Below are 25294 nucleotides of genomic sequence, written 5' to 3'. Positions count from 1 at the left end.
CCCCCTGCATTGGAAGATTAAGTCTTAACTGCTGGACCACCAGGGAAGTCCCCATATACTGTTTTTCTGATTCTTTTCCCACAGAAGTTATTACAAAATATTGAGTCTGGTTCCCTGTGCTATACAGTAGGTCCTTGACTTGGGTGTATTTTTAAAGACTTTAGAACCTTAGGAAGGTCAGGGTTGTTAGAAAGCAATGTGATTTAGTTCTGGAATGTAATTATAGTTACTAGAATGATAAAGGTTACAGATCCTTATTAGTTCTTCACCAAGCCATATTCAGAGCTCAGGATCAACTGGTCACTGCTGAAGGTGCAGCAGATGCTTTGGATTGTTTCAGGCACCTCTTCAGAAGCCATGCTTTCTGTGAAATGGACCTCCCCAAGTTACATGATCCCTAAGTTCTTTCAAAAACCCTCCCTTGTCACTTTGGGTTCTGGTGTGCTTATTAGCATAGTACAAACGGAGGTCCACTGTGTGTTTAAAAAGACTTAAAACACATGCTTTATGCTTGTATCAGGAGTAGTTTCTATGCTGGCAAAACAGAGGCTCACTGGTTGCGTCATTAAACAAAAATCTTTACTAATAAATCAAGTACCAGATAAAAGTTGCATTGCAAAAACACATTCTTTGGAAATGAGTCTCCTTAGACTTTGGGTTAGGGGGTCCATCTGGCAATGTGGTATGCTGTCTGTCAGGAAATGAATCAAGAGAAAGAGGAAGTGTGTCGGGGAGTCCTGAGTCTAAATAAAGGGCTTGATCAGGTCTGGAGAAGTCGCATTTCCTCAGGCAGTGGGAACCCGAGATGATTGGCTGTAATTCATTGTTCAGAGTCATAGTCCCAGGATGTTCCTATTTCTGGGTGTCTTTATTAGCTTCTGTATCTCAATTCACTGACTGTTTTTAAAAGTTCAGGAAGAATGAGTCCCTTTTAAGGATCTCTGTTTCATTACAAGTAAAAGAAGACTGAAATGGCTATAGTTGATTGAAAATGCAGGGTCTTTGGTGAACACAGATACAAATGTATAAATCAATTCAGAGGCAAAGTTTTGCTGAGCTTTGCAGCACTGAAATCTGTGACTGTACATACATCATGAGCTAGAGTGGACAACAATGTAATCATGTAAAGCCGGAGTTGGCAAAGTTGCTCTGTAGAGGGCTAGATAGTAAGTATTTCAGGCTTTGTCAGTCACATGGTCTCTGGAACAGCTCTTCAGCTCTGGCACAACTATCTGCCCTTGGAGTGAGAAAGCCTCCGTAGACAATATGTAAATGAGTGGGGGTGGCTGTGTTATGATGACAGCTTAGTTATAAAGGCAGGTAGTGAGCCAGATTTGGCCCACAGACTGCAGTTCACCGACCTCTGATGTAAAGGAGCTTGGATCCTTTCTGGAAGCCGAGAGGAAAGAGAAGGGAGCCCCAAGGGGGCCCGGGACTAGGATGCTTCCATCCATCTGCAGGCTTTCTGTTGTTCTTCCATGAAAGAACCACAGACAAGGCTTGAATTGTAGGTTTTGCAGAGCTGTTGGGTTGCTAATTTAGAGGCATTTAACAGACTGTTATGTGGGCTTATCTCGGAGGGGGAGTATGAGAGAGGATGGCATGGGGCTGTTGGGGATAATAATAATGTCAGCAGGTAAAAGATGATACAGGCAGCAGACAGACCCGACTAACAGTGCTGACCACTTCCTGAGTTGTCTCACTGCACTAAGAGCTTATCTGGGATCCTATCATTAATCTATATGGACAGTAACACCTCGTTTTTACAGGGGCCAATACAAACCCTGACTAGGGAAGCATTTTCTTTCATGAATGTGCATGCATCAAAAAAGCTCTTTGTTTGACTGCTAAATGATCAGAGATGTGTGGACAAATCGCTTCAAGAGTTGATGTTAAAATGATGTTTATTGTTCGTTCTAACTGGGTAGCATTCCTATAGAATGATGGTGGGGATTTAGAAATTATCTTATGATAGATAATGATTCTTATTACAGTAGAGTTCAACTCCTCCATTTATACACACAGGGAGAGATTATATAGATAGATTAAATAGATTAACTACAAATTGGCTAACATTCTGGGTTTAGAATACACCAAGGCCCTCAAGCTCCTCTGGTGGTTGTGAGTAACTAACCAGAGCTAGAGATTCATCAGGAAAGATAGGATTGCAAAGCTAAACACGCATACATGCTCAGTGTGAACTCCCTGCAGTTTAGAGCCATTCTGAGACAGGGTAGTGCTGACTATCACCTGATCACTAAGCGGAGGAGCAGGCAGCTCCCTTTATTAATTCGTAGAACAGTTTAGCAAGGCCATCAAGATAAAAGCTGAAGCTCAACTGAACGAGGCTCTTCCCTCCTTTGGGTATCCAGGTACTTCTAGTGGAATGGTGAAGATTAGCTGATACCTGAAGAGTTACTGCTAAGTCAAAACTGTGGGAAAGTGTAACAAAAAAAGTTCTGAATTTAAAGTACACACTCCCCTGTTTATATGTTTTATATTTATGAAAAACATAATACTAAAAAGTCTTTTCCTCTGTGGGCAATTACCTAGCAGGGTTAAGGAAACCATGAGGTGGTATTTAATAGCACTTTTCCACTAAATGTCAGACCTTTGGGTCTGACATCTGTTTTAAGTTATGCAAACAGCTGTCCAAGACAGCTGTAGCAAGCATGAACTTCACTTTTTGTAATACACCAATGGGAACGTGGATGGCAGACTTAGATGAAAAATCCAGTGTTCTCTAAGACACTAGCCAGGTCTTGGCAGAAACTTCCATGGTGAAACTTTTAAAACATCATTTAAAAATATATATATATATTCACCTGGGTCAGGAAAGCTGAAATCAGTTAGAGCAGTATTTTTTTTTTTCCGGTGAAAATGCAACATTTAATTTTGTATGTCTGTTCTAATTTTTTCAATGCATGGATCTTACTTGTTTCTTTATTAATAAAAGACTGCAGTTGACCTTTAAACATGGGTCTGAACTGCGTGGATTCACTTACACAGATTGTTTTCAATAAATAATAGTACCTGTATTTTCATTTAACAGATCTTTAACATAAGTGTAGGGAATAGTGTACTCAATTATGGATCACAGTGCTGCTGCTGCTGCTGCTAAGTCACTTCAGTTATGTCCGACTCTGTGCGACCCCATAGACAGCAGCCCACCAGGCTCCCCCGTCCCTGGGATTCTCCAGGCAAGAACACTAGAGTGGGTTGCCATTTCCTTCTCCAATGCATGAAAGTGAGAAGTGAAAGTGAAGTCGCTCAGTCATGTCCCACTCTGAGCGACCCCATGGACTGCAGCCTACCAGGCTCCTCTGCCCATGGGATTTTCCAGGCAAGAGTACTGGAGTGGGGTGCCATTGCCTTCTCTGATGGATCACAGTATGTGAAACTAAAAGAACTAGAGTTTGAGTCCTGATTCTGCACAAACTATTTCAGCTTCCAGCCCTTGGTTGAGTCATTCACCAGTTCCTTTGTTATTAGTGAAGCAGAGATAGCAGTATGAAGATTTTCAACTGCTAGGAAACAGTGTTTTTAAACCACTGGATCAGAAATCAATATAGTGGGTTGCAACCAGCATTTTATTTTTAAATACATAAAACAGAAACAGTGTGAATTGTATGTAGTAAAGAAAGTATTGTCATGAAACTTGTTTCTGATCTTTGTGTGTATATGTGAGTGTATACATATATGTGTGGTATATATACAGTGGGTACATACATATATGTGTGTACATACACTCACAAATAACTTGTATCTTTACCCCAGTCTGAGATGTAATATGTTTCTCTTATTATGGATAATGATCAGAAAAGATCAAAAGCCACGGTTTTGAACATCAAAGATGCTAAAATGATCTTTCAAGGCCCTTCCAATTTGGGATAGTCTGTAATCCTGAGACGTTAAGAATCTCAAGATTTTTGGCTTAATATCAATGTATCTACCAATTGTTAATATAGTCCCACTAAATCCTACTATATATATATATATATATATATACACACACACACACATATATATGTATGTGTATGTACGTATTATCATTCTTTGAAAATAAAAAAAAAATGCCTTTAGTTAGAAATAAAGTATCCAAAAATCCACTTTTATAATTTTTAATTTTTGGGGTGAAGTAGAAAAGAATTGCTTTATTGCAGGGAGCCAAGCCAGGAGTCCAGGATAACTAGTGCTTAAAAGACCTGAATTCATCTAAGGCTTTCAGGGAAAGGTTTATAAAGACAGGGTGAGGGAGGGGGTTTGTGTGTGTGATAAGCTCATTGATTGGTTGGTGGTGAGGTAATTAGGAGTCAGCATCATCAACCTTCTGGTTCCCACCTGTCTGGGATCTAGATGCTTGAAAAAGCACTTTTTAGAGTGCATCGATCATCAGCCTTTTTACAATGAGAAGACATTTTATCCATTTAAATTTATGGACAGATAGGTGTCATACTGTGACATATAACAGGAAATATATATTTAGTCTTTGTCCCTCTTGAAGGCACAATACTCTTAAAACCCTTGGAATTTCCTGTGGTGAGCAGCAGCAAAGTGTCTTTTGTTATGTGCTACTGAGGTGACTTTTGGATGGATGCTGGTTGCCAGGGGAGCCAATCAAGTGATGAGAAGGTTGGAACTTTGAGTCCTACCCCCTGACCTCTAGGAAGAGAAGAGGGCATGCCTGCGTGCTCAATCACTTCAGTTGTGTCCAACTGTTTGCAACTCCACGGACTTTAGCCCGCCAGGCTCCTTTGTCCATGGAATTCTCCAGGCAAGCATACTGGAGTGGGCTGCCATGCCGTCCTCCAGGGGATCTTCCCAACCCAGGAATTGAACCTGTGGCTCATGCACTGCAAGCAGATTCTTTACCACTGAGCCACTAGGGAGCCCAGAGGGGAGGGGCTGGAGGTTAACTTTAATCACCAATGGCCAATTTAATCATGATTTAATCAGTCACACCTATGTAATGAAGCCTCCACATAAACCAGAAAGAACAGGGTTTGGAGAGCTTCCTGGCTGGTGAATGTGTGGAGACAAAGTGGGGAGAGTGGTGAGCTCAGGGAGGGCATGGAAGCTCCACCCCCTTTCCCCATGCCTTGCTCTATGCATCTCTTCCATCTGGTTGTTTCTGATTATATCTTTCTATCAATATCCATGATCTAGTAAAGAAAATGTCTCTCTGAGTTCTGTGTGCTGCTCTGGCAAATTAATTGACCCGAAGAGCGGGTTGTTGGAATCTCTAGTGTCTAGCCAGTGGGTCAGAAACCCAGCGGACAACCCAGACTTAAAACTGGCATTCTGAAGTGAAGAAAGGAGGGGCTGTCTTGTGGGACTGAGACCTTAACCTGTGGACTTTGATCCTGTCTCTAGGTAGGTAAGAGTCAGAATCTGAGCTGAACTGGAGCACATGTCTCCTGCATATACTTGCTGGTATATGAGAACTGTTTGGCAGTGTGGGAAAAAGAACCTACTCATTTCAATGGGGTACAAAATCATAAAGGGCCTATGATAAGGTATAATTTGGTAGGAATTAACAACAGCAAAAAAATGTCAGGGTCATTGCATCACAGAAAGACCAGTCAGCTCTTCCAGCACCTTATCTACTCTCTTATTCTGTGTTTGTTTGTTGATTTGATTGTGTTTGCTTCAGGACAATGAATGAATTCTCTCAGGCCACCAGGGTACTGTTGAGTAAGTAGGAACTTGGTTAATGGAATTGGTTTCAGACAAAGCCTGCTTATGCCGTATTTGAGAAGTCCAATTAGCACTCAGGGGATGAAATGCTTCCATAAGCACTAATTTAGTAAACACTAACCAGGCGGCCTGAAGAGTTTCCCAGGTTTCCATGCAAGTAAATTACCATCATACAAGTGAATGTAAGATCAGAGGCTGACTGCCAAATACCCTATCAGAGGAGGTGTATTTCTGATCTTTCACACTCCTGTGCTGTTTAGCCTCAAGGACTTTAAGAGGGGGATGCCTAGCTCCCATTTTAAGATAATCAGGATGGCCAGGGACCTAGTATGGGGATGAAAAGGCTGCCACTGGGGAAGCAGAGCCCTGCACCTTGCTCCAGTCTCTCCTTGGATCTACTCCAGTGGTTTGGATGTGAAAGAAATGCCTGAGGTGACCACTAACTTCCCACAGAATCAGTAAACAAGCTTTCAGGCCAAGGACTTGGGATGAGACGCAGGTCTGTGACCTTCAAGAGAAAGCTGGGGGTCAGTGAAATGTGTGTGAAAGTTGGGCTCCACAGCACTGGGCCCATGAGGAGCTGTGTGACCTTGAGGAAGACCCTTGCTCTGCTTGAGGCTGACGCCCTCCTGTTTATCTTGAAGGGTGTTTCTAGGGTTCTCTCATGGCGCAGATGTCTCCATCATAGGAGTAATCCAGTTAATTGTGTGGTGATTTGAACGTCTAGGAGGGCTGTGTCCCCAACTGACTATAAGCACCTTGACGGCAAGAACTTGGCATTTCTCCTTTGCATCCCTAACACCTTTGCTGGTGCATAGTAGGCACTAGTGACAGGAGGCAGGATAAAGGTGAATGCATTTGATTTTGGTCAGACCAGCATGCAGTCTTCCTGTTATGAATCAGGGCATCTAGGGAGACAGTGAAGGCAGGATGGAGAAGAGGCTGGCCAGGTGGGGGATAAGGAGGTGGGTGGAAGACACAAGAATTTTATCTCTTAAAATCAACACATCAGAGGCACTCAGCAGTGAAAAGATGGCTGGTGCAGACATTTAAAATTAGCTTCCCCTTACAGTTCCTTAGCAACGCTCTATCAGAATGTTATTGTTTTTAATGTGCATTGCACAATGCTCATGCGCACATCAAATAGCTGGGAAATGGCCATTGTTAACTGACACTGAACCAAAAGATAGGAAAAACATAGGACTGCAAACACCCTCCTCATTGCCCTTATGGAGAGGAACAAATAGCCCCATTGTCTGTTGCCCTTCCCTCCTTGGCTGCCCATTAGGGGTGCCAATCATTGGCCACCTAGCCTTGTGCTTTCTCCCCTTGGCTTCTCTAGAATTTCCTTCTATTTGCTCACAGGTGACTGATACCATTATGTTTTTTTTTTATTAATTGAAGTATAACTGACATATGACATTATATTAGTATCAGGTGTACAACCTAGTGATTTGACATTTGTATGCATTGTGAAATGATCACCCTAATAGGTCTATGTACCATCTGTCACCAAAGTTACAGGTTTTTCTCTCGCAATGAGAACTCCTAAGATTTTCACTCTTAGCAATTTTCAGATTTGCAATACAATATTATTGACTCTTGTCCACCTGCTCTCTGCCATTCTTTTTATTCACTGAAGGGGGAGCGGGTCAGTGACTTTGTTTTATGTTAGGGCAATGAACCAAGAAAAATAGTCCAAGAAACGAATGCCTTTCTTTGTGAAAATTGTATCCTATCTAAGGAAGTGAAAAAAATAACAAACTAGTACATATATATTTAACTGTACTTACATTTAAATGAAGGGGTAAGATACAGTTTTAAAATATACATAAAGGGCATCAGATTCGAAGCTCAAGTGCCCACCACTACTATACACTAGGCATATTCTGCACTTTACTGTATCACGTGGTAGCTGTATGTCTCTGGTAAAGGCACTGTCAAGGCATTAATTTCCTCATCTGTAAATCTCACTTAGTAATTGCTCCACAGTAAAAGCTATCTCATCATTAACTCTTCAGACTAATGTGCCGAGCAAGGAAGACACCTTATAAATGTTAAGTTAGTATTCTTATTTCTGGAAACAGCTTATTTGAATTGAAAACACTCTAAGTCAGAAATTCACATTTGAAAAGAAATTCTTCTCACAATGATCCCAAGTTGGCATTCTGTCAGCACTTGTTTATGTTAACATGGAAACTACACATGCCAGTTGTGTATGGCAGTGAGTAGTCTACTTCCGGTGAGTCTGAGTGACTTCCAAGTCATGGCACTTACCTCTGGAACTAGGGAAGGAGTTGTTGAGTTGCTCCATCACTTCCTCTAACCCTGTGCTTGAGTCCTGGGGAGGACTGAGAAGGTCTTCCTCGCCTAAATCAAAGCAAACACAAATAATGGCAAATTACACTTTAGGAAAAAGACAGTGAGACTAGAGAAAAGGTTCATGATAGCATTTTAAAATCCATCATAAATTCTTTGCCACTTGTTCATAAATAACAGAAATAAAAATAACCTCTCAAGCTTACTAATTAGGGAGCAGTTCCTTCAAGGGATGAAGAATTTCATGCAGATATTTGTGTACATCATTATCTTTGGAAGAGAAAACTGTGTACCTGCTTAGAAGTTAAGATAAAGTTGCCATAAGTTGCTTATGCCCCGTTAACAAATATGAAATGCTGTTCTTTGTAATAAAAAAGGATTAGTGCGCACTTGCAGTGTGTCTCTTCAACACAAAAGAAGAATGTGACGTTTTGGATTCACTTTATGAAAGTAAGGAGTGAAGACACTGATGTATTTTTTCCACTCTTTCCTTTGACATTTAACAAAAAAATACAAACAAAACTCAAGCACCTTTGAAGTCCAGTTTAATAGGGAGAAATAAGAATTTCATGTGACCTATAAAGGTAATGAAATATTGGTATTTTAAGGACTGTACGTATCGAGATACTAGAAGTTATGTTCCTTTCCCCTTTGTTACATGGGGTTACTTCATACTTATGTTTTTGGAGGCTTACAAAGGGAAATTTGTTTTTAATTTTTGAGAATTTGTTTCTGTGAAAAGAGAAAGATGATTTGGAAGGAAAGGAGGTTAGGCATGGATGGTCTTCTGGGGATGGGAGTCTCCTTGTAGTGTTTGTTGATCTGTGTCTCTACTTTTTATTCATGTCAAGGAAATACACCTCAAATAGCATTTGCAGTAAGGAGAAATTTCTTAAGAGCAAACAAAATTATTTTGAACTTTGAAGGTCTCTGAAAGTCATTTTTCATAATATTCAATCTTCCAATTGTGAAAATAACGTGTTTTTGAGTTCTGTTTGTTCAGTACATTGTCACTTCCATTCAAAACAAGACCTTGTTTCAGCAAATCAACAATAATGGACATACTTAAGGACAACCTCAGGTTCACATCTGACTTTAAAAGGGAGCCAGTGATATAATGACTTAAATATGCTTGTCATTTCCTTTGGTGTATGCCACTTGGAATTTCATCTCTGATTATAACCCTCCATTTATTACCAAGTTTTCACCTTTTCTTTCTTAAAGCAGAAGCTGAAAGAATCATTGGCAATGCTCACCATTGAGATAAAATCATATGCAAGGTGAATGTGAGACTGTATACCATTATTAGAAAGGAGGGCTAAGGACCTGGGAGAGAAAAAAGCCTCTCTGATTCGGTAAGTCTCCTGGTAACATACCATAGGAAACCTCTTTGAAGTACTAAGGACAGGAAATGATTGCTAAAGAATTCAGGTCATAAGGTGGAAAAGGAAGTTAGAATATTTATCCATCCACACGCACAAACTACTTGCTCATATCCATGCCTTTAAAAATCAAAGAATGAAATTCAGCATGTGTAGTTTCTGCTTGCCTGTGCTTTTAGACTACCATCATCTGAAAAAGATGGAATGAACGAAAGATCGCCAGAAGGAACAGGATGCTGACAGCTGCAGGGTTGATCACATCTCTTGGTTCCATTACCAATTACAAAATTTTGCTGATTTGGGGAACATAAGGCATTTTTCATGGCATCAAGTCAACTTTAGTGATTGTACACATTACAGAATAAGTCGGTACCAATAGAGACACTCATGAGCAGCTATGTTAATATTTCTGACAGTTTAATTACCTCACGCTGGAGCTCTAGGAACTCCACTGGACTGTGATTAAGGTTTACGTGCAGTTCAATGAAGTGACTGACATTCTTCTCCCTGAATTACTTCAAGGATCAAAAAATAGTATAAACCTAATGATGTCAACCAGGCATAACTGTCATCTATGAGTCTCAAAGGTATGTGTCTGAGTAGGAATGTAAACTTGGCTTCTTGGTTTCAGTGGAAATTTTCATGGCAGTGATCAATGTGTCTATTGAAACAGTTTTTGAAGGCCTATTACATCCTAGGTGTAAACATAAACAAGTAAAATATAGTCTGTTCTTAAGATTTTCACAGTAAGCAGAAACTCCTTTGGGTTTAACTAATCTCCTTTAAGAATCAAAATCAGAATTATATATATGCATGAGCAGAGGTGAATCAACCACCAAAAAATGTTTTTTACAGCCTAATATTTTCTGTCAGATTATACTGGAAAAGTGAAAACAGCTGAATGACACCTGAAATTAAAGGAATGCCACTGGACTATTCAACACTGAGTCAGATTTTAAATGTTAAAAAAAATTCAAAACAGATTTATTTATAAATTCAAATGTTTCTCAAAAGCCAACTATGTGGCAGGCAACTGCTCTGAGCAGCAGTCACCAACCTTTTTGGCACCAGCAACCGATTTCATGGAGGACAATTTTTCCACAGACCAGGGTGGGGGCGATGGTTTCTACATGATTCAAGCACATTACATTTGTTGTGCACTTTATTTCTAGTCTTATTACATCAGCTCCACCTCAGATCATCAGGCATGAGATCCTGGAGGTTGGGGACCCTGGGTTCTGAGTACTGAGATTATAGCAATACACAACTAAAAAGCTTGGTCTCCATGGAGACATTCTTATAGAGGAATACAGGCCTCAGAAAAGAGGGCCAGGGAAGGGCAGTGAGGAAGACTCTGCAGAAAGAGGAGTCTAAGAAGTCCTCATTAATAAGGGGCAGGTGAGCTAAAGTGTTAGGGACTTAAAGTAGTTATTAGAAAGAAGACTTACAGCCATGTAGCTAATTGAAGGAAGAGTGCAGACAGAGAGAATAGGAAATGCAGAGACTCTGAGGGGAGAGTATGATTGGCTTGTTCCAAGAAGACCAGGAAGTTGGCTAGGGCATACAAAGTAAAGTGACCAAGTGTTAGAGGGCACGTGCTTCCCTGGCCCAGGAATTTGGACACGGTCATATGCCCTGCTTTGGCCAATGGAATTTTAGCAGATATGACATAAGCAGAAGCTTGTAATGTCCTTGGGTGATTGAGCTTGCTTTCTTGTGCTTATGTGCCATAAGAAGTACAGGATCCAGTGGTATGCTGACCCAAGGAGGATGAGAGACACGTCAAACAGACTTGACCCCAAGCCACAACTAGGAGTTGTGCTAGTTGAGCTCCAGCACAACTCCAGTCAACCAACAGATGCATGAATGACAAATACGTACCTTGAGAATTTTGCGATTATTTTGTTACATAGCAATAGCTGACTGGTATACTCTGTTTTGGAATAGCTCAACTGGAATTCTATCACCTCCACTAGCTTTGTTCGTAGTGGTGCTTTCTAAGGCCCACGTGACTTCATATTCCAGGATGTCTGGCTCTAGGTCAGTGATCACACCATCGTGATTATCTGGGTCGTGAAGATCTTTTTTGTACTGTTCTTCTGTGTATTCTTGCCATCTCTTCTTAATATCTTCTGCTTCTGTTAGGTCCATACCATTTCTGTCCTTTATCGAGCCCATCTCTGATTTTCTTGAAGAGATCTCTAGTCTTTCACATTCTGTTGTTTTCCTCTACTTCTTTGCATTGATTGCTGAAGAAGGCTTTCTTATCTCTTCTTGCTATTCTTTGGAACTCTGAATTCAGATGTTTATATCTTTCCTTTTCTCCTTTGCTTTTTGCTTCTCTTCTTTTCACAGCTATTTGTAAGGCCTCCCCAGACAGCCATTTTGCTTTTTTGCATTTCTTTTCCATGGGGATGGTCTTGATCCCTGTGTCCTGTACAATGTCACGAACCTCATTCCATAGCTCATCAGGCACTCCATCTATCAGATCTAGGCCCTTAAATCTATTTCTCAGCAGTGGCCACAGGACTGGAAAAGGTCAGTTTTCATTCCAATCCCAAAGAAAGGCAATGCCAAAGAATGCTCAAACTACCACACAATTGCACTCATCTCACACGCTAGTAAAGTAATGCTCAAAATTCTCCAAGCCAGGCTTCAGCAATATGTGAACCGTGAACTTCCTGATGTTCAAGCTGGTTTTAGAAAAGGCAGAGGAACCAGAGATCAAATTGCCAACATCCGCTGGATCATGGAAAAAGCAAGAGAGTTCCAGAAAAACATCTATTTCTGCTTTATTGACTATGCCAAAGCCTTTGAGTGTGTGGATCACAATAAACTGTGGAAAATTCTGTGGGCTTTCTATTTTGTTCCATTGATCTATATTTCTGTCTTTGTGCCAGTACCATATTGTCCTGATGACTGTGGCTTTGTAGTAGAGCCTGAAGTCAGGTAGGTTGATTCCTCCAGTTCCATTCTTCTTTCTCAAGATAGCTTTGGCTATTCGAGGTTTTTTGTATTTCCATATAAATTGTGAAATTATTTGTTCTAGCTCTGTGAAGAATACTGTTGGTAGCCTGATAGGGATTGCATTGAATCTATATATTGCTTTGGGTAGTATACTCATTTTCACTATATTGATTCTTCCAATCCATGAACATGGTATATTTCTCCATCTATTGGTGTCCTCTTTGATTTCTTTCACCAGTGTTTTATAGTTTTCTATGTATAGGTCTTTAGTTTCTTTAGGTAGATATATTTTATTCTTTCCGTTGCAAAGGTGAATGGAATTGTTTCCTTAATTTCTCTTTCTGTTTTCTCATTATTAGTGTATAGGAATGCAAGGGATTTCTGTGTGTTGATTTTATATCCTGCAGCTTTACTATAATCATTGATTAGTTCTAGTAATTTTCTGGTGGAGTCTTTAGGGTTTTCTATGTAGAGGATCATGTCATCTGCAAACAGTGAGAGTTTTACTTCTTTTCCAATTTGGATTCCTTTTATTTCTTTTTCTGCTCTGATTGCTGTGGCCAAAACTTCCAAAACTATGTTGAATAGTAATGGTGAAAGTGGGCACCCTTGTCTTGTTCCTGACTTTAAAGGAAACGCTTTCAATTTTTCACCATTGAGGATAATGTTTGCTGTGGGTTTGTCATATATAGCTTTTATTATGTTGAGGTATGTTCCTTCTATTCCTGCTTTCTGGAGAGTTTTTATCATAAATGGATGTTGAATTTTGTCAAAGGCTTTCTCTGCATCTATTGAGATAATCATATGGTTTTTATTTTTCAATTTGTTAATGTGGTGTATTACATTGATTGATTTGCGGATATTGAAGAATCCTTGCATCCCTGGGATAAAGCCCTCTTGGTCATGGTGTATGATCTTTTTAATGTGTTGTTGGATTCTGATTGCTAGAATTTTGTTAAGGATTTTTGCATCTATGTTCATCAGTGATATTGGCCTGTAGTTTTCTTTTTTTGTGGGATCTTTGTCAGGTTTTGGTATTAGGGTGATGGTGGCCTCATAGAATGAGTTTGCAAGTTTACCTTCCTCTGCAATTTTCTGGAAGAGTTTGAGTAGGATAGGTGTTAGCTCTTCTCTAAATTTTTGGTAGAATTCAGCTGTGAAGCTGTCTGGACCTGGGCTTTTGTTTGCTGGAAGATTTCCGATTACAGTTTCAATTTCTGTGCTTGTGATGGGTCTGTTAAGATTTTCTATTTCTTCCCGGTCCAGTTTTGTAAAGTTGTACTTTTCTAAGAATTTGTCCATTTCTTCCACGTTGTCCATTTTCTTGGCATATAATTGTTGATAGTAGTCTCTTATGATCCTTTGTATTTCTGTGTTGTCTGTTGTGATCTCTCCATTTTCATTTCTAATTTTATTGATTTGATTTTTCTCCCTTTGTTTCTTGATGAGTCTGGCTAATGGTTTGTCAATTTTATTTATCCTTTCAAAGAACCAGCTTTTAGCTTTGTTGATTTTTGCTATGGTCTCTTTTGTTTCTTTTGCATTTATTTCTGCCCTAATTTTTAAGATTTCTTTCCTTCTAGTAACCCTGGGGTTCTTCATTTCTTCCTTTTCTAGTTGCTTTAGGTGTAGAGTTAGGTTATTTATTTGACTTTTTTCTTGTTTCTTGAGGTATGCCTGTATTGCTATGAACTTTCCCCTTAGGACTGCTTTTACAGTGTCCCACAGGGTTTGGGTTGTTGTGTTTTCATTTTCATTCATTTCTATGCAAATTTTGATTTCTTTTTTGATCTGAAAGAGATGGGAATACCAGACCAACTGATCTGCCTCTTCAGAAATTTGTATGCAGGTCAGGAAGCAACAGTTAACAGACTGGTTCCAAATAGGAAAAGGAGTATGTCAAGGCTGTATATTGTCACCCTGTTTGTTTAACTTATATGCAGAGTACATCATGAGAAATGCTGGACTGGAAGAAACACAAGCTAGAATCAAGATTGCTGGGAGAAATATCAATAACCTCAGATATGCAGATGACACCACCCTTACGGCAGAAAGTGAAGAGGAACTAAAAAGCCTCTTGATGAAGGTGAAAGTGGAGAGTGAAAAAGTTGGCTTAAAGCTCAACATTCAGAAAACGAAGATCATGGCATCTGGTCCCATCACTTCATGGGAAATAGATGGGGAAACAGTGGAAACAGTGTCAGACTTTATTTTTCTGGGCTCCAAAATCACTGCAGATGGTGACTGCAGCCATGAAATTAAAAGATGCTTACTCCTTGGAAGGAACGTTATGACCAACCTAGATAGCATATTCAAAAGCAGAGACATTACTTTGCCAACAAAGGTCCGTCTAGTCAAGGCTATGGTTTTTCCAGTGGTCATGTATGGATGTGAGAGTTGGACTGTGAAGAAGGCTGAGTGCCAAAGAATTGATGCTTTTGAACTGTGGTGTTGGAGAAGACTCTTGGGAGTCCCTTGGACTGCAAGGAGATCCAGCCAGTCCATTCTGAAGGAGATCAGCCCTGAGATTTCTTTGGAAGGAATGATGCTAAAGCTGAAACTCCAGTACTTTGGCCACCTCATGCGAAGAGTTGACTCACTGGAAAAGACTCTGATGTTGGGAGGGATTGGGGGCAAGAGGAAAAGGGGACGAAAGAGGATGAGATGGCTGGACGGCATCACTGACTCGATGGACATGAGTCTGAGTGAACTTGGGGAGTTGGTGATGGACAGGGAGGCCTGGTGTGCTGCGATTCACGGGGTCGCAAAGAGTCGGACACGACTGAGCGACTGATCTGAGATCTGAGATACTCTGTTTCAATGGACTGAACCAGCAAGATACCAATGTTTACAGATTATCTTAATCATATGCTGATATGTAGCTATAATATTATGTGAAGGCGTTAGGCGCTCAGTCATGTCCGGCTCTTTGTGACTCCATGGAGTATAGCCTGCCAGGCTCCTCTATCCCTGGAATTCTCCAGGCAAAAATACTGTAGTGGGTAGCCATTCCCTTCGCCAGGGGATCTTCCCAACCTAGGGATCGAACCTGGGTCTCCTGCACTGCAGGTGGATTCTTTATGGTCTGAGCCACCAATATTACAGGCAACTCCAAAATGTTCCTGACTCCAACAACAATATAGTGACCATAAACCTCCTCCCACCAAAACTACCCTCATTTGTTCAACAAGAAAACATTTAGTGAGTTCCAACTGTGTACACTGGGAACTTGGAGAGCCATCATCTCTACTTCACCAATGCATTGCCTGCTAAAATAGCACTGCCAATTTTTAAGGGATTTCTAACTTAGTTAATCGCAATTCTTTAGCATTAATACTTCAATTTTCCAATCCAAGATAATTCCCACAGATGTCCATAAAAATCCTTTTTGCATTATTAGTCCTACTTTTCATGGTTTGTCTGAAGTTGGTCCAAAGAACTGACAGAAACATTTGAAAAAGATAAATGTTTCAAAATAAGGAAAGACATAGTCAAAGTTAAAACAGCACTCTGATATAGTATAATATGCTAGACACTGCTGAAGTGAAGAGAAAAGGAGATGGCTCAATTAAGTCTGAGATAAAAGAAATGAAATCATTTGCTATGGGCAAGACATTCTTCAAGTCTTCTGAAATTCACCATGGTTTTAGGCTTTTTTGAAAGGAAGAGATCCCATCTATCTGATTTGCCTGTCAATTCAAATGATAATTTTACTTGCTTAAAAAGTGACGTTAGCCAAAAGTGGTGCAGCTGAGACACAAGAATCCTTACACCCATTATTCTCTTTACACCCAAGTGAACTGTTGCTGTTTTCTCTTCATATAAAAGGAAGCTGTGTAAAGTGAAAGTGAAAGTCGCTCAGCTGTGTCTGACTCTTTCTGACCCCATGGGCTATACAGTCCATGGAATTCTCTAGGCCAGAATACTGGAGTGGGTAGCCGTTCCCTTCTCCAGGGGATCTTTCCAACCCAGGAATCAAACTCAGGTCTCCTGCATTGCAGGCGGATTCTTTACCAGCTGAGCCACCAGGGAAGCCCAAGAATACTGGAGTGAGTAGCCTATCCCTTCTCCAGGGGATTTTCCCGACCCAGGAATTGAACTGGGGTTTCCAGCAATGCAGGCAGATTCTTTACCAACTGAGCTACCAGGGAAGCCCATTAGAACATTATTTTCTCTTAAAAAAGGTGACTGTGTATAAACAAATATACCCACCATTATTTTTCTTTGGATTACTTATCTAAATCACATATTCTGTTTTAACTAATTTCCAACTGGATGTGTGATAACTTATTATGTTGTCCCTGCCGTTCTCTAGTTTTTCTTAAGGAAAAAAAAAAAAAGATTTCTCCTGTATGTGATACTTATCTTCAGTGACTTTTTGAAATCATGATCTGGGATAGACGATAGATGGTTTTTTTTTTTGTTGTTCTTTGGTCACTAAGTCTTATCTGACTCTTTGTGACCCTATGGACTGTGGCCCACCAGGCTCCTCTGTCCATTGAATTTCCCAGGCAAGAATAACTGGAGTGGGTTGCCATTTCCTTCTCCAGGGGATCTTCTGGACCCAGGGATCAAACCTGCATCTCTTGTGTTGGCAGGCAGGTTCTTTACCACTGAGCCACCAGGAAAGCTCAGGATGGTATCAATTCTACATAAAAATACTGTGTTTAAGTTCTCTAATATATTAATGGTATATAGTGATGATGCTGATTACTAGCTGGTTTGTGTTGAATGGTGATGAAAGATACTGAAATTAATAGCTATTATTCATTTTTTATTTCTAAGATCTAATTGATATATAATATTTTATTAATTTGAGATGGACAACATGATTCTTTGAAATATGTATATACTGTGAATTGATTACCACAGTAAGTTAACTTTCATCACCATAGTTATAAATCTTAAAAGTTTTCATCACAAGAATAAAAGATTTAATCTCTTAGCAACTTAAAAAAATTGAAATACAGTTGATTTACAATGTTGTGTTAGTTTCAGGTGTACAGCAAGGGATTCATATATATATATATATTTTTTTTTTTTCATATTCTTTTCCATTATAGGTAATTACAAGATACTGAATATTCTTCCCTGCGCTTACAGTAAGACCCTGCTGTTTATATATTTTATATATAGTAGTGTGTATCTGTTAATTCCGTACTACTAATTTATTCCCTTTCCCCTTTGATAATTGTTTTCTTTGTCTGTGATTCTATTTGTTCTACAAATAAAGTTAACTTGTATCATTCTTTAGATTCCACATATAAGTGACATCATATGCTATCTGTTTTTCTCTGTCTGATTTACTTTACTTAGTACGATCATCTCTATCCATGCTGCTGCACAACTTTCAAATATACAAATATAGTATCGTTCACTGTAATCCCCATAGCTCATGCAGGACTAATTTATAACTGGAAGTTTGTACTTTTTGACCACTTTTCCTAACCCCCTGCATATGGCAACCACCAATCTGTTCTCTGCACCATTTTACATTTGCACCAAGATATCACCAAGGTGATATCTCATGGTTCTGATTTGCATTTCACTGATGATTAGTGACGTTCACCACCTTTTCGTGTACCTGCTGGCCACTGGTATATCTTCTTTGGTAAAATGTCTAATTGATCTTCTGCCCATTTTTCAGATTGTTGGTTCTATTGAGTTCTTGACAAAATCTCGATATTCTCCTACAAGATATAGGATTTGCAAATATTTTCTCCCATTCTATAGGTTGCATTTTCATTTTCCTGATGGTTTTGTTCACTGTAAATGAGCTTTATATTTGATGTAGTCATTTTATTTTTTTTTCTTGCCTTTATGTTTGGTATCAACTCAAAAAGTCATCAGCAAGATATATCACAGACCTTACCGCCTGTGTTTTCTTCTAGGATTTTCATGGTTTCGGGTCTTTTTTTTTTTTTTTAATCTCATATTTTATTTATTTTTTTAAATTTTATTTTATTTTTAAACTTTACATAATTGTATCAGGTCTTACAGTAAGTTTTTAATCCATTTTGAATTGATTTTCATGTATGGTCCAGTTTCAGTCTTTTGAATGTGGCTGTGCAGTTTTCCCATACTATTTTCTGAAGAGACTCTTCCTATTGTATGTTTTTAGCTCCTTTGTTGTAAATTAATTCCCCATATGTGTGAGGGTTATTTATGGGCCCTCTGATCTGTTCATCTGTATATCTGTCATTATGCCAAAACCACATCATTTTTACTTCTGTGCCTTTGTAATACAGTTTGAAATCAGGCAACATGAGGCCGCCTGCTTTGCTCTTTTATTTTCCTCAAGACTGCTTTGGCTATTTAGGTTCTTTTTTGTGGTTCCATACAAATTTTTGGATTTTTCATTCTCTTTACGTGGAAAATGCCATGAAACTTTGATAGAAATTGCCTTGAATCTGTAGATTGCAATGGGTGGTAAAGACATTTTAACAACAGCTATTCTTTCAATCCATGAGCATGAAGTATCTTTCTATTTATTTATGTTTTATTCAATTTCTTTCATCATTGTCTTACAGCTTTTGGTGTACAGGTTTTTCACTGCCTTAAATTTATTCTGAGGTATTTTATTCTTTTGATGCAATTATAAATGGGATTATTTTATTTCTCTGTCTCATAGTTTGTTATTAACATGTAAAAATGCAACAGATTTTTGTATATTGAGTTTTTATCCTTCAACTTTACTAAATTCATTGAGTTCTAACAGTTACTTGGTAGGGCCTTTCAGGTTTTCTTAAATATATTATGATGTCATTTGCAAATACAGATAAATTTACTACTTTCTTTCTGATTTGTGTGCCTTTGATTCTTTTTCTTGCCTAATTATGCTGGCTAGGACTTTCAGCATTATGTTGAACAAAAGCAGCAAGAGTATGCATTCTTGTCTTCTGATGTTAGTGGAAGCTTTCACCACTGAATATCCTATCTTTCAGCGTCCTATCTTTTTGCCTTTTCACACTGTTCATGGGGTTCTCAAGGCAAGAATACTGGAGTGGTTTGCCATTCCCTTCTCCAGTGGACCACGTTTTGTTAGAACTGTCCACCATGACCTGTCCATCTTGGGTGGCCCTACACAGCATAGCTCATAGTTTCACTGAGTTAGACAAGGCTGTGGTCCATTTTCTGGGCCCCGATGTTAACTGTGGGCTTGTCATACATGGCCTTTATTATGTTGACATGCATGCGCTCTATACCCATTTTGTTGAGAATTTTTATCATGAATGGATGCTGAATTTTGTCAAATGCTTTTTCTTCACCTGTTGGGGTAATCATGTGATTTTTATCTTTCATTAATGTAGTATATCATATTTATTGATTTGTATATATTGAACGGGGCTTCCCAGGTGGCTCAGTGGTAAAAAATCTGCTTGCCGATGCAGGAGATATGGGTTTGATCCCCAGGTCAGGAAGATCCCCTAGAGAAGGAAATGGCAACCCACTCCAGTATTGTTGCCTGGGAAATTCCATGGACAGAGGAGCCTGGTGGGCTATAGTCCATGGGATTGCAGAGAGTCGGATATGACTAAGCGACTAAACATATACACACACACTGAACCATCCTTGCAACACAGGGATAAATCCCCCTTGGTTATGGTGTATGATCCTTTTAATGTACTGTTGAATTTGGTTTGCTAATATTTTCTGGAGAAATTTTGCATCTGTATTCATCAGATACTGGTCTATAGTTTTGTTGTAGTGTCCTTATCTGTCTTTAGTATCAAAGTAATGCTGGCCTTGTAAAATAATTTGGGGGTGTAGTCTCAAATTTTTTTAAGTGTTTGAGAAGGATTGGTATTAATTCTTTGGTAGAAATCACCAGAGAAACCATCTGATTGTGGGCTTTTTTTGGGGGGACTTTTATTTATAGATTCAATCTCCTTTCTCATTGTTGGTCTGTTCAGATTTTGTTTCTTCATGATTCAGTTTTGGTAGGTTGCATGTTTCTAGGTATTTATCGTTTTCTTCTAGATTATCCAATTTGTTTCCATATAATTATTCTTAATAGTTCTGTGATCTTTTGTATTTCTGGTTTAAGTTGTAATATCTCTTCTTACATTTCTGATTTTATATTTGAGTTCTTTTTTTTTCTTAGTTTGTCTAAAGGTTTGTCATTTTCATTTAGCTTTTCAAAAAAGAACTAAAAATAAGCTTTTAGTTTCAATGATATTTTCCATTATCTTTTTCATCTCTATTTCTGTCCTAATCTTTCTTTCCTTCTTTTAACTTTGGATCTTGTTTGTTCTTCTTTTTCTAGTTCCCTGAGGTGTAAAGTCAGGTTTTTTGTTTGAGATTTTTCTTGTTTCTTCTTGCAGGCATTTATTATTATGAACTTCCCTCTCATAACTGCTTTGCTACATCCCATAACTTTTGTATTTGCATTTGTCTCAAGGTATTTTTTATTTCTCTTTTGATTTCTTCATCAATCCATTTGCAGTTTCAGTGGTGTGTTATTAAATATTCACACATTTGTGAATTTTCCAGTTTTCTTCTTGAAATTGGTTTTTGGTTTTTATTACATGATTGTCAAAAAGATGCTGGATATGGTTTCAGTCTTCTTAAATTTATTGAGACTTGTTTTGTGGTCTAAGATATGATGTATCCTAGTGAATGTTGCCGCCTAGAAAATATTCCATGTGCACTTGAGAAGAATGTACTCTGCTGCATTTGGAAGGAATGTTCTCTAACAGCCCATCTGATCTAATGTATAGTCCCATGCTTACTTATTGATTTTCTGCCTGGGTAACCTATCCACTGATATTAAGTGAGGTATGGTTAAATCCCCTACTATTTCTGTACTGGTATCTATTTTTCCCTTCAGGTCTGTTAATATTTGCCTTATATTCACCATGTTGGGTGAAATAAATATTTACAAATGTTATAGGTCTGACTGGACTGACCTCTTTATCATTATGTAATGCCCTTTTTTGTCTCTTATTTTAGTTGTTTCAAAGTCTATTTGATATAAGTAAAGCTATCCCAGGTTTCTTTTGGTTTTTATTTCTGTGAAATATCTTTTCCCATCCCTTTCATCTTTGTGTCTTTACATCTTTTTAAAATATTTTTTTGATGTGGGCCATCTTTAAAGTTTTTATTGAATTTGTCACAATATTGTTTCCATTTTATGTTTTGTTTTTTTTTTGGCTGTGAGGCATGGCGGATCTTAGCTCCCTGACCAGGGGCTGAACCCACACCTCCTGCATTGGAAGGTAAAGTCCTAACCACTGGACTACCAGGGAAGTCCTTTTCTATGTCTTTATATCTGAAGTGAGTTTTTTTTATAGGAAGCCTATAGCAAGGTCTTATTTCCTGCTGTTTCTGTCAGAAAGGGCTTCTGTTAAATTTTATTTAAATTTCAAAGTTACAGAAAAATTCTAAGAATAGTAAAATAGTCTCCTGTGTACCATTTACCTTGATTCACCAAGTGTTAATATGCTGCCATATTTGCTTTGCTTCTTTCTCTAAGGACATAGATTTGTTATTGTTGTTATTACTATTAGTGACCCATTTTCATTCCAATGTAAGGTTCAGGCCCCTTTATTCCTAAGTACTTCATCATTATCTCTTTGAACTCTTATTTTATGGAACCACACTGGCACTATATTATCATCTAGTGTGTAGACTATATTTAAATCTCACCAACTGCCTTTATAATATCCTTTATAACTATAACCAAATACATGTACGTGTAACATATATACTTATATATTTTTTCTCTGATCCAGGTCATGTATTGCATTTCTTTGTCACATGTCTTTTCTTTCTCCTTTTTATTTGGTGGGGGGCGGGGGAGAATAGTTGATTTACAGTGTTGTGCTAACTTTCTGCTGTATGGTAAAATGATTCATATTATACATAGTATCATACATATTATACATATGTATACATAATATACATAATATTATACATATATTCATTCTTTGTAAATATTCTTTCCCACTATGGTTTATCATAGTATACTAGTTATAGTTCTCTGTGCCCTACAGTAGGACTTTGTTTATCCATTCCATATATAAGAGTTTACATCTGCTAACCCTGATCTCCTCTCCCTTGGCAATCACCAGTTTATTCCCTATGTCTGTGAGTCTGTTTCTGTTTCATAGATAGGTTCATTTGTATCATATTTTAGATTCCACATACAAGTGATACCATATGGTATTTGTCTTTCTCTTTCTGACTTACTTCACTTAGTATGATAATCTAGAGTTACATCCACATTGCTGCAAATGACATTATTTTGTTCTTTTTTTAAGGCTGGGTAGTATTCCAATGTATATATGTGCCACATCTTCTTTATTCATTCCTCTGCTGATGGACATTTAGGTCACGTAACTGTCTTGGCTATTATGAATAGTGCTGCTGTGACCATAGGGATGCATGTGTCTCTTTGGATTAGAGTTTTGTCTGGATATATGCCTAGGAGTGGGATTGCTGGGTCATGTGGTCATACTATTTTTAGTTTTCTGAGGAACCTCTATACTGTTTTCCATAGTGCCTTCACCAGCTTACATTCTTGCCAACAACAGTGTAGGCATGTTGCCTTTTCTCCACATCTTCTCTGGCATTTGTTATTTGTAGAGTTTTAATATGGCAATTCTGACCAGTGTGAGGTGATAACTCATGTAGTCTTGATTTGCATTTTTCTGATAATTAGTGATGCTGAGCATCTTTTCATGTGGCTATTGGCCATTTGTAGTTTCTTCTTTGGAGAAATGTCTATTTAGGTCTTCTGCCCACTTTTCAATTGGGTTGTTTATTTATTTTTTTTTTGCTGTTGAGTTGTATGAGCTGTTTGTCTATTTTGGAAATTAGGCCCTTATTGGCTGTATCATTTGCAAATAGTATCTCCCATTCCGTAGGCTGTTTTTTCATTTTGCTTATGGTTTCCTTTGCTGTGCAAAAGTTTTTAAGTTTGATTAGGTTCTATTTCTTTATTTCTATTGCCTTGGGAGACTGTAAGTCTTGCTTTTCAGCCATTTAGCCACTCTTATATTGTGATTGGGGGATTTAGTCCACTTAAAGTAATTTTTGATAGGTATGTACTTCAGTTCAGTTCAGTCACTCAGTCGTGTCCAACTCTTTGCGATCCCATGAATTGCAGCACACTAGGCCTCCCTGTCCATCACCAACTCCCGGAGTTCACTCAGACTCACGTCCATCGAGTCAGTGATGCCATCCAGCCATCTCATCTTCTGTCGTCCCCTTCTCCTCCTGTCCCCAATCCCTCCCAACATCAGAGTCTTTTCCAATGAGTCAACTCTTCGCATGAGGTGGCCAAAGTATTGGAGTTTCAGCTTTAGCATCATTCCCTCCAAAGAAATCCCAGGGCTGATCTCCTTCCGAATGCACTGGTTGGATCTCCTTGCAGTCCAAGGGACCCTCAAGAGTCTTCTCCAACACCACAGTTCAAAAGCATCAATTCTTTGGCGCTCAGCCTTCTTCACAGTCCAACTCTCACATCCATACATGACCACAGGAAAAACCATAGCCTTGACTAGATGGACCTTTGTTGGCCAAGTAATGTCTCTGCTTTTGAATATGCTATCTAGGTTGGTCATAACTTTCCTTCCAAGGAGTAAGCATCTTTTAATTTCATGGCTGCAGTCACTATCTGCAGTGATTTTGGAGCCCCCCAAAATAAAATCTGACACTGTTTCCACTGTTTCCCTATCTATTTCCCATGAAGTGATAGGACCAGATGCCATGATCTTCATTTTCTATATGTACTTACTGCCAGTTAAAAGATTGTTTTCTGTCTTGTGGCTCCTCTTTGCCTTTCTGCTCACTCTCTTTCTCTGTGATTTGATGACTGACTGTAGTGTCATGCTTAGAGTTCTTCCTATCGTTTGTATATAGGTTTCTGCTTTGTGGTTTCCATGAGGTTTAGATGAAACATAACAGTCTATTTTAAGATGATAATAACAAAAGTTCAAATACATTCTAAAGCTCTACATTTTCACTCTCCTCCCTATGTTATGTTTTCGGTGTCACAATTTACATGTTTTGTGTGTCCATTAACAAATTATTTTGGTAACAGTTACTTTTATCACTTTTGTCTTTTAACCTTCCTACTGAATGTACAAGCGATTAGCCATTCTGAATTTAATTATATTCTTACCTTGTGAGACTTATACTTCCATGTTTTCCTGTTACTATTTATGACCCTTTCATTCAAAGAAGTCTCTTGTACATTTCTTCTAAGGCTGGTCTAGTGGTGCTGCTTTCCTTCAGCTTTTGCTTGTCTGGATCATTCTTTCTCTTTCCCTCAATTCTGATGGACAACTTTGCTGGATAGAGTATTCTGCTTGGCAGTTTTTTTTTTTAGTACTTTGAATATATCATGAAACTCCCTTCTGGCCTGTCAAGTTTCTGTTGAAAAATCTGCTGATGGATTTATGGGGTTCCCTTGTATGTAAGAAGTTGTTTTTCTCTTGTTGCTTTTAAGACTTTCTCATTGTCTTCAACGTTTGACAGTTTAATTATGATGTGTCTTGGTGTGGGAACTGTCCAGGTTTCCTGACAGTATGTCTCCTTCCTCAGGCTAAGAAAGTTTTGTGCTCCTTTCTCTCTTTTCCTTCTAGGACTCTATGTTAGGAATATTTGTTTTGTCTGCTTGATGGTGTACAATAAGTTCCTTAAGCTATCTTCTCTTTATCTTTAATTTTTTTTATTGAAATATAGTTGACTGACAATGTTGTGTTAGTTTCAGATACAGCAAAGTGATTGAGTTATATATACAAATATTCTTTTTTACATCCATCTCTCCCATTATAGGTTGTTACAGAGTATTGATAAGAGTTCCCTGTTGATCATCTATTTTATATATAGTAGTGTGTATATGTTAATCCCCAACTCCTAATTTATCCCTTCTCTCTAACCATATAGCTACTTAAAAACTTGGTGTATTATGGATGAATTTC

At 38.5% G+C, this 25294-nt stretch overlaps 1 protein-coding gene across 9 annotated transcripts in view; it reads right to left on the bottom strand.

The window, feature by feature from the left end:
- DMD (dystrophin) overlaps positions 1 to 25294 on the bottom strand; it is a 2671852-nt gene that overhangs the window by 7823 nt on the left and 2638735 nt on the right. For all 9 annotated transcript variants that reach the window (XM_070365439.1, XM_070365442.1, XM_070365443.1 and 6 more), the window contains one exon: positions 7975 to 8067. In XM_070365439.1, the coding sequence (XP_070221540.1) occupies positions 7975 to 8067 (93 nt within the window). The remainder of the gene's footprint in view (positions 1 to 7974; positions 8068 to 25294) is intronic.

Source organism: Bos mutus, chromosome X (genome assembly GCF_027580195.1).
Source record: "Bos mutus isolate GX-2022 chromosome X, NWIPB_WYAK_1.1, whole genome shotgun sequence".
NCBI classification, from domain to species: domain Eukaryota; kingdom Metazoa; phylum Chordata; class Mammalia; order Artiodactyla; family Bovidae; genus Bos; species Bos mutus.
The sequence above is the reverse complement of the archived record's forward strand: the minus strand, read 5'-3'. Positions and strand labels throughout refer to the sequence as shown.